General features: G+C 55.0%; 1 protein-coding gene and 1 long non-coding RNA gene across 4 annotated transcripts; both read left to right on the forward strand.

Annotated features, from left to right (window-relative positions):
• The first annotated feature begins 820 nt into the window (after positions 1-820).
• LOC135323812 (uncharacterized) lies at positions 821-6,251 on the forward strand. 3 transcript variants are annotated; one of them, XM_064498584.1, is made up of 10 exons: positions 821-1,328; positions 2,346-2,417; positions 2,510-2,548; positions 2,749-2,808; positions 3,961-4,032; positions 4,477-4,548; positions 4,654-4,752; positions 5,274-5,351; positions 5,691-5,838; positions 6,049-6,251. In XM_064498584.1, the coding sequence occupies exons 1-10, from the start codon at positions 1,211-1,213 to the stop codon at positions 6,236-6,238; spliced, it is 948 nt and encodes a 315-aa protein (XP_064354654.1). In that variant the 5' UTR covers positions 821-1,210; the 3' UTR covers positions 6,239-6,251. The 3 variants fall into 3 exon arrangements, with proteins under 3 accessions (XP_064354654.1, XP_064354662.1, XP_064354671.1); XM_064498592.1 differs by lacking the exon at positions 2,749-2,808; XM_064498601.1 differs by lacking the exon at positions 5,691-5,838 and having other exon boundaries at positions 6,049-6,225.
• A 688-nt stretch (positions 6,252-6,939) lies between these two features.
• LOC135329672 (uncharacterized) lies at positions 6,940-9,179 on the forward strand. The gene is made up of 5 exons (XR_010391217.1): positions 6,940-7,241; positions 7,713-7,784; positions 7,877-8,191; positions 8,556-8,627; positions 9,130-9,179. It is a non-coding gene; the product is annotated as an uncharacterized LOC135329672 (long non-coding RNA).
• Positions 9,180-9,419: the final 240 nt, after the last annotated feature.

Below are 9,419 nucleotides of genomic sequence, written 5' to 3' on the forward strand. Positions count from 1 at the left end.
GAGCACCCAAAGCCCCCAGGAGCGCTGTCCAAAACATGGATTCGTTGCCTGTTGTGCAATAAGCCAATAATTACACACTCGGGAGAGACACTGGCTTATTTAGTTCAGCATTGCGCAAGCCTGGGTGCTCGGTGGTTTCCCACAAATCAAGCACACCCCCCCACCTTTTCAAGTAGCATTTATACAAACACATTGCAAGGTTTGCAACTTTCCCTTTTACACTGATTGGGTAGTGATTTACAGACAACTATAAGACTGCTTACACACCATTTTACTACTACGCATGCTCAGGGCAGGGGTCTTCACCCGGGCATGGGGCTTTTTGACCAGTGGGCGGGATTTTTTGCATTACATGGAGGACAGGTCAGTTAGGGATACATGAGCTCTTTTGCCAAACTGGCAACACACAGCTAGAAATAAACCATTTTGATGTAACGTTTCTTTAGGGCTTTAGCAGTTCTAGGATGTCCCAAGGCCCAAGGAGGCCTGAAATGTTGGTCCCAAAGCAAAGGGGACAGAGGCAGTGGTGCCAGCAAGGAAGCGGGAGGCGGAATCCCAGCTGGACGGGGGAGGAGAGCTGGGGCACAGGCTTGGCACTGGAGCCCCCCCGCCTGTCAGCAGCTGCCCCTGGGCCAGCTCCGGAAGTGCACAGCTGGCGCTAGCGCTGGCGCTGGAGCAGAGCGGCGGCAGCGGGGGCGGGAAGGAGAGCAGCGAGCGAGGCCGGAGCAGGCGCTGGCGCGGAGCTGCCGAGCAGCGAGGCGAGCGCAGGGGCGCGAGCGTGTGGGCAGAGAGCCGGGCTGCCCCCGAGGGGCTCCTCGAGGGCGGCAGCAGCACCCCCGGCCGCCAGCATGCCCGGGCTGCCCGCACAGGGCGGCGCCGGCGCCGGCGCCGGCGCGCGGAGGGAGCGCGGGCCGCCGCGGAGGCGCGCGGAGGGCGCCCCTGAGCTCACAGAGGGGCCCCGCGGTGCATTGTGCTGCGTTGTGCTGCGCGGTGTTGCGTTGTGCTGCGGGGCAGTGCGCTGCTTTGCGCTGCGGTGCGGTGCTTTCCGCTGCGGTGCAGTGCAGTGCGGTGCAGTGCGGTGCGGTGCTTTCCGCTGCGGTGCGGTGCTTTCCGCTGCGGTGCGTTGTGCCGCGCCGCGCCCCGCAGACGCCGCTCCGCGCGCGCGTTGCTCGAGGGCGCCGGCGGGGGGCGGCTGCTGGCGACGGGCAGCATGGTGCGAGCGCGGGGGGCGTCCGGCCCCGGGCGTCGCCTGCTGCTGCTGCTCGGCCTCCTGGCGGCCCTGCGTGCCCGGGACAGCCGGGCTGCTCCGCGGGCAGCGCCGGGCCCAGGTAGGGCGGGCGGGCGGCGACGGAGGCAGCGCCGCCCCCGCACGGCGCGGCGCGGCAGCCTGGGGGCCGCGGGGCCGGCCGGCGAGCGGCCGGGGCGGCCGGGGGCGGCGGGAGGCGGCGGCGGGGGCCGGGAGCGGCTCGGCGAGGCTCGTGGGGCCGCGGGGAGGGGGGTGCGCTGGGGGGCGCCGGGGGCGAGAGCTGTGCCTGGAGCAGCACCTGGCGCTGGGTGACGGGAGCTGTCGTCCCCGCGGGGGGTTGCAGCGGTGCCCGGCGGCGATGGCGATGCCGGTGCTTGGCCGGATGCGGGACCGAAGGCTTGGGAAGATGCTGGAGGTGAGTCCTCAGGGGACCGTCCCCTCCCTGGCAAGACCAGAAGCATGCCTTTCCTGGCGCCGCTTTGGCCTTTCGCTGGCCGGGGAGCTCTTGTGCCCGCGCAGTGTAAACGATCCTTCGTGTCCTGCGGTGCTGAGGGTTCCCCCTTTGCAGAGTGCTGTGCGTTAGAGAGCTCCCTGGAAGGAGGTGCCGAGGGCCCGCGTGTTTGTCCTGGGGGTGCTTGGGGGCTGTCGTATGGCGCCTGGATGCAGGATTTAGAGAGCTGCCAGATCCCAGCCGACAGGTTCCCCCCGGCTCCTCTGCACTTGTGAGGCTCTCGACCCTCATGTGTGACCTGGGGAAGGCTTCCGAGATCTGTGCTGGGTGCTTTGGCTTGCAAAGCACTGTTGCTGAGTCCCCCTGAGCCTGTGCTGCTTCCAGTGCCTGCTGCAAAGCCAGGGGGCACGGTGGGGTTGAGCCTAGAGCTTGTGTGAACTCCAGGGCACCCTTTCCCCCAGCAGCTCCGTGCCTGCTTAGATTTATGCCCATAGGGTGCCACTGCAGACACCCGCTAAGCGTTTGCAAGGTGCCCATGAGCGGAAGTACGGTGTGATTATATGTTCCCCACCACTCACCACCCTTCAAATCAGAAGTCATCTATGGAAATACATCATGAGAACTCCTCCCATCTGTGTTTGGTTACAGATGTGGCTGTATTTGATGATTATCCAGCCGCTCAGCTGCATCGTCTTGTTGAGCCTCTGGGTCTTCCCAGGGGTACGTAGTCAGTTTTTACGTCCCAGAAAGAATAAGAACTTTCTTTGTACTATTTTGTTCCTGTGAACTTGTACTTCATCCTTCTTCTCCAGGTCGTCCACGTGCTTTAGAGCCGCGAGGGGTCCCCAGGGGTAAGTTGTGAGCATTTCTTTCCTTTGAGAGCTGCCAGGTGCTGGGCAGAAGGTCATCTCTGCCCTCCACAGCTTTGAGACTCCCGACCTACATATATGTCCCATCGTGGCCCCCCTTCCATTCGCTACCATTGCTTTGTGAAGAAGTTGTAACGGGAAGAAGAAAGTAATGGGAGCCATTCTCATGTGTTTGGGTACAGATGTGGCCGTGGGTGATGGAGATTTCTCTTCTTCTCTGGACCCTGGATTTGAACCTGGAGGTGAGTAGTCAGCAGATACTCAGTTGAAGAGAGAAGTATGTCTTTTCCGCCTCTGTAGTGCAGTCCGGAGGAAGCCAAGGTCTGCAGCACACATGTGCTGACCAAAGGGCAGCAGAACAACTAGGGGTAGTGCTGGTTCAGTCCTCCACCGGCCAGTGGGCTCCTGTGCGTGAGCAATGTAAACGATCCTTGTTGTCCTCCAGTCCTGAAGGTTGCCTGTTCGTAGAGTTCTGGTTTCCTTTGTTATGGAAGTTAGGCTTGTCGGCCACCATAACAGGGCTCGACCCTAGGTTCCCGCAGGTAAAGTTCAGAGCCAATCAAAATCAAAGCAAATTAAATAATTAAATTTTAATCACGTGCGTGCCGTAATTACAGCTCGAGCTGGGTGCCTCCAAAGAGGGACCCTAACAAAAACAAATCCTGGGCAATTATAGGTTTTTCAACTTAAATTTCCCACCCCTCACACAGTAGTTAGACCAATAGTAATTTTTAGGTCTGGGGTCTCCTGCTCCTCATTGGATCTCATCGTTGTTCCTAGGTAAGCTGTTTTTCTCCTTACCTTTGTTTTTTGCGGTCTCTGATGACGGTTGTACCTTTGTTGGGTCTTGCGGTTGTCTCCCAAGGTCTTATTTTTCAATGTTTTGACGTCTTCCCTTTCGGAGTGGGTGACACAGGAACGCAGACTGTGTGTGGCTTCCTTATCTTCCCAGCCTGAATGAGCTCTGAGGCACTATTTTTTACTAAACTAGGTAAAGGTTCATTACTTTATCCAAGTGTGGCCTAAGGCTTCAGCAAATTTAGCTACTCATGCTAAGCAAGTTTTATATAAGTTGTGCTAAGCAGCTATCTCTAGACAGTTTCAATTCACTATTCTTTAACACCTTGGTGTACGTTAGAGACCTCCTCGGAAGAAAGCACCGTGGGGCTGTGTGTTTGTCGTGGGGGTGCTTGGGGGGCGCTGGGTAGCGCCTTGACAGAGCATTTGGAGAGGCAGCAGGGCCCAGGCAACAAGCGCCCCTGGCCCTCCTGCAGCTGGGAGACTCTTGGACTGCACGTGTGTCCCGCATTCCCCTTCCATTCACAGCAAGTCACTTCTGCAGAAGTATGTTGCACGACGTAATGAAAACTTGTCTTGTCTGTGTTTGCTTACAGGTGTTCCTGCAGGCGGTGGCCTTCTAGGTTCCCAGCTGGATCCCACTTCTGAGCCTCAGGGGCATGCCAGGAGTAAGTGGTGGAGATGTATTCACTTCCTGGGAGGAGCCTTTGGTTTCGGAGTTGTATTCACGGGCCGTGTAGCTTCAGTCCTTGGCCGAGGCTCATGCCTGCAAAAGAGCGGAGTGGGCTTTGGGAGGGCTTCAGAGATCTGCGCTTTGCCTGGCTCCTCCAGCCTTGTGCTTTTCCAGTGCCTACAGCAAAGCCAGCAGGCTTGCTGGGGTTGAGCTTAGGGCTCAGGTGAACTCCAGGGCATCCTTTCCCAGCATGCTTGCATTTGTAGGCACGTGGTACCTGTGCAGGCACCCGATGAGTGTTTGCCAAAGACTCAGGAGCGGAAGGGCAAGACGAGTGCCTTGCTGTAATGAGACGTTCCATGCTCATTCGCTACCATTCAAATCCGAAGCAGCATACAGAAATAGGTAATGAGAGCTCTGCTCATCTCTTTGGTTACAGATGTGGCCGCAGGAGATGGCTATGCAGCTTCTCATCTGGATGCCCATGTAGAATCTCTGGGGAATCGTACAGGTGAGTCGTGACTATTTGCCTACTCTTTTGGGTTATTTGAAAGAAGGAGCATTTACTTGTGCGTATCTTGTTCGTGTGCAGTTTAACTTAATACTTTCTGTTTAGGTCCTCGGCAGAGGAAGTATAAGGCCCAGAGAGGAAAGTCCTCTGAGAAGTATTCTAAACTCCTGCAGGAAATCTTGAAGGAGTTGCAGAGAGCAGCTGGTGGGTAGATTTCACTCTGTGTTAAGGGTAATCATTGTAAACTTGAGGTTTTGGAAACAGCTATGGATGAGCTGTGCCTTACGCAGGAGAAAGGGATTGATCAGAGCCTCGCCGCAGTGACACACCACGTCACACCTTGCAGGCATTGGCAAGCCGCAGAGCTTGTCGAGGGTCTCTTCTACAAGCGTGTTCTTCACTGCGTTTGTTAATGTTGAGGTACTAGAGTATGGGAGGTGTTCTAAAGCAAGGCAGGAGCGGCTTTCTGAAGATGACTTTTGTCTCTGGTCTGTGGAGATGCTTGCAATTAGTCTCTGGGGAATCCCGGAGGTGAGGTGTGACTATTGGTTTACTGTGAGAGCCGCCGTGTCCCTAGCCAAAGGTCAGGTAGGCCCCTCGGCCACTGTGCAACTCTAGGCCTACCCAGGGCATAGCAACATCCCTTTCAGTGCACTAGAGTTCCTTTACGAACAGGTGCATTGCCCCAGGTATTTTACCGTCTTCTCCTCCGTGTGTAATTACAGATGTCCCTCAAGTCAGTGAAGCTTCTGCAGCTTCTCAGGGGCTGAAGCCTCTGCTTGAGCCTCAGGGAGATCGCAGGGGTAAGTAATCTGTCTTCCTTTCCTTTTGATTTTTCTATTAGTATTTTCTCCTTTTCCCTCTTTTATTGCCCTCCTGGGGAATGCAAGGTGCCCAGCACACATGCCCTCCCTGAAGCCCAGGGGCACAGGTAGGGGTAGCGCTGGTTCAGGCTTTCACTGGCCAGTGGGCTCTTGCCCCTGAGAAGTGTCAATGAGCTTTCTTGTCCGCCGCTGCCAAGAGACCAGAATCAGCGATAGCAACACCACAGCATGTAAAATTGCCTGGAAATCCCAGCCACCCAGTGAGATTATCAGTCCTGCAGAACCCAGGCATGTATGGGATTGTCTCCTTTCCTGCAGGCCTTGCTGGTGACAAAGATGCCGAGGCTGCAGCTCATAAAGGCCGACGAAAGCAGCGTTTGGTCCTGAGCACTGCAGTCTCGGGCTCCATACTGTTTGCCGTAGTACTGACATGTGTAGTTACTTTCCGGCTGAGGAAGAGAAAACAGTGAGTTGTTCTTTTCCGACATTCTTTAGTACATGGCTGCTCTTAGCAGCGAAGCATGTGTAGTGATAGTATGGTGGAGTGCCTGGTGAGCTGTTGAGAGGACTCTGTTGAGAGGACTCTGTTGAGACGTCTGCTGTTAGCTTTCTTAGGTGGACTCTTCCTTCCTGGCAGTGAGTACTCTTTTCCTGAAAGCCATTCTCGTTGCTGCAGGGAAGCTAATCCTGCCGCTGCCTCCAACAGAGAGGAGTCAAGTACAGAGGAAGGCAGAGCAAAACCAGGGAGCAGAACAGAAAAGGATGAACTTGCCGTAGAAAATGAAAATCTCAACAACAGCTCCAGGCGACTTCCGGTGCCTATCCCGAACAGAATAAAAAACCTGTGCCCATTCCGAAGAGAATAAAAAACCTGTTGGGCTAGAATGGTGCGAGTCCTTGGCTGTTTGGTCCTCTGTGTCTGGATGTAATGCACAGCACTTACAGCAGGGTTGGATGAGGGAGAGGGGCTGTCAGAGAGTTGCCCTGCATCAAGGGCTGCCCTCGGTCCCCTCATCACTGTAGTTTCCCAGCTCGGGCTGTCCTTAAGGATTCATTCATCCGAATGGGGGAGCATGGAGGAGCCTTGGAGTGCAAGTGAACTCACTGGGAGTGCCCCGCTGAATCCTGGTGGATTTGGGGACCGAGAGGGGAAGGTGGCGCTGCGAAGGATGGCCATGCAGCTCTGAGCAATGGGTTAGAGGAGTGCTAAAGTGAGATGAGAGGCTGCTGGGGGTTAGTGCAATGGTCTTCTGTGCGCAGAAGCTGACCGTCTCCAAGTGGAGCAAAGTGAGAGGGGGCTGTTCGGGCAAGAGAGTAAAAAGGACTGTGATAGGAAGAACAATACTGGCCTTAGAAATGGCACAAAAGGTAACCAAAAGAAATGGCATTGCTCTGCTCCCAAACACTGAAGCCGTGAATATTGGCGGTAAGGCAGAAAAGGGAATACAGCTGTATTTGGAGGAAAGCCCAGGCTCCTCTGTGCTCTCTGTTAAGGGGGCAAAAGTGGACTCCTAGCTTTCCAGAGGACCACAGGCAAACAGTTGCCGCCTCAAAAAACATTTGTCACCCCTACTGCCAGCTTGCAGGAGAGGGCAAGGAGTAAAGGCCCTCGTAGGATCCCATAGGAAGGCCACGGCAAGGTGCAGCCCCAGCACCTGCAGTGTCCCTGGGGAAGCTCACGTGGCCCTGAGAAACCTGGTGAGGGAAGGGCGTAGGACAGGAAAGGCAAGCGGTGAGATTTGAGCATGTTTCTCAGGTGGCCCAGCAACCCTTTGCCTCTGGGATCAGAAGAACCAGCTCTTCCTGTAGGCAGTGGTCTTCCAGCTTCTCAGTTGAATCTGCTTTTTGAGCATCAGGGGGATGCCAGGGGTAAGTGGTCAAGATCAATTCACTTTATGGAAGGAGCCTTTGCTTTTTGGTATTTTGTTCATGTGACGTTGGACTGAATAAGTCCTGGGCCAATTCTTAGACACACAAAAGAGCAGAGGGGAAGCTGGGAAGGCTTCCGAGATCTGCGCTGGGAGCTTTGGTGCGCGGAGTGCTGTTGGCGAGCTGCTCTGATGCTGTGCTGCTTCCAGTGCCTGCTGCAAAGCCAGGGGGCACGGTGGGGTTGAGCCCCAGAGCTTGTGTGAACTCCAGGGCATCCCTTCCCCCAGCAGCTCCATGCCTGCTTAGATTTATGCCCATATGGTGGCACTGCAGGCACCCGCTAAGTGTTTGCAAGATGCGCATGAGTGGAAGCGTGGTGAAATTATATGTTCCCTGTCGTTCACCACCATTCGAATCAGAAGAGTGTGGAAATACGTACCGAGAACTGTTCCCACGCGTGTTTGGTTACAGACGAGGCTGTGGTTAATGGTTATCCCGGTTCTCGCCTGGATCCCGTTGCTGAGGCTCGGGGTCTTCCCAGGGGTACGTAGTCACCTTTTCCTTACCTGCAAGAATAAGAACGTCCTTTGTAGTATGTAGTTCATGTGCAATTGTACATCATGCTTCCTCTTCAGGTGGTCCAAGAGTTGTTGAACCTCGCAGGGGTGCCAGGGGTAAGTTGTGAGCGTTCCTTTACTTTGAGAGCTGCCAAGTGCCAGGCAAAAGGTGACGCCTGCCCCTCCACAGCTCTGAGACTCTCGACCTGCTAATAGGTCCCATGTCACTGCCTGGCCCCCCTTCCATTCAGTGCAACTGCTGCGTGGAGCAATCTGTACCAGCTTGTAAGGAAACCTTGTCACCAATGCGTTCGGTTTGTGCTCTGCCTATAGGCGATGGTTACCAAACTTTTCAGCGGTATCCAGTTCTCATGCCTCAGGAGGATCCCCGGGGTAAGTAGTCAAGCTTTATTCACTTCACAGAATAAGCTTTTACCTTTGAAAATGTTCTTCATATGGCACAGACCTGAGTAAGTCCTTGGCTGCTGCTCAGACACTCCCAATAGTAGAGTGGGACTTGGGTGGCCTTCAGCTATCTGCCGCGGTGTGCTTTTCCTTGGGAAGGCTTTGTGCTGCTCGCAGTGCCTACTGCAAAGGCCACAGGCTTGTTGGGGTGGAGTTACAGCTTGCGTGAACTCCAGGGCATCCTTTCCCCCAGCAGCTCTGTGCAGGCTTCAGTTTGTACCCATAAAAATCTGCAGAAGTATATGGCAACATATAGATAACGGGAACTGTTCCCATGTGTGTTTGGTTGAAGCTGTGGCCGTAGGGAGTGGAGATCCCTCTTCTGCTCTGGAGCCTGGCCTGGAGACTCCGAGACATCATGGAGGTGAGCAGTCAGCAGATACTCGGTTGAAAAAATAAGCATTTCTTTTCTCACTTTGTTGTGCCCTCTGGACAATGCCAAGGTCCGCAACAGCCGTGCCCTGCTGGCAGGCTAGAGAAACAGTTAGGGGTAGCGCTGGTTCAGTCTTGCACTGGCCAGTGGGCTTCTGTGCATGAGGAATGTAAATGATCCTTGTTGTCCTCCAGTCCTGAAGGTTGCCTGTTCGTAGAGTTCTGGCTTCCTTGGTGTATGTTAGAGACCTCCCCAGAAGAAAGCACCAAGGGGCTGTGTGTTTGTCCTGGGGTGCTTGCGGGGTGTTGGATAGTGTGTTGACAGAGGATTTGGAGAGGCGCCAGGTCCCAGGCAGCAAGTCTCCCTGGCCCTCCTGCAGCTGGGAGACTCTCAACCTGCGTGTGTCCCCCCATTCCCCTTCCAGTCACTGCAATTCACTTCTGCAGAAGAGTGTGGCAACCTGTAATGAAAACTTGTCTGTGTTTGCTTACAGGTGTTCCTGTAGGCAGTGGCCTCCCAGCTTCTCATCCGGATGCCACTGTTATGCCTCAGGGGCATGCCAGGGGTAAGTGGTCAGGACTGATTCCCTTCCAGGAATGAGCAGGATTTTTCACTATTTGATTCATGGGCCATGTAGCTTAAGTCCTTGGCTGGTGCTCCTAGAGGCAAAAGAGCCAAGAGGGATTTGGGAGGGCTTCAGAGATGTGTCCCAGGGTGCTTTGTGTGGCCAAGTGGTGTTTGCTAGCTGCTGCAACCTTGTGCTTCTTCCAGTGCCTGCAGCAA

This window comes from Dromaius novaehollandiae, chromosome 1, assembly GCF_036370855.1.
Source record: "Dromaius novaehollandiae isolate bDroNov1 chromosome 1, bDroNov1.hap1, whole genome shotgun sequence".
NCBI classification, from domain to species: domain Eukaryota; kingdom Metazoa; phylum Chordata; class Aves; order Casuariiformes; family Dromaiidae; genus Dromaius; species Dromaius novaehollandiae.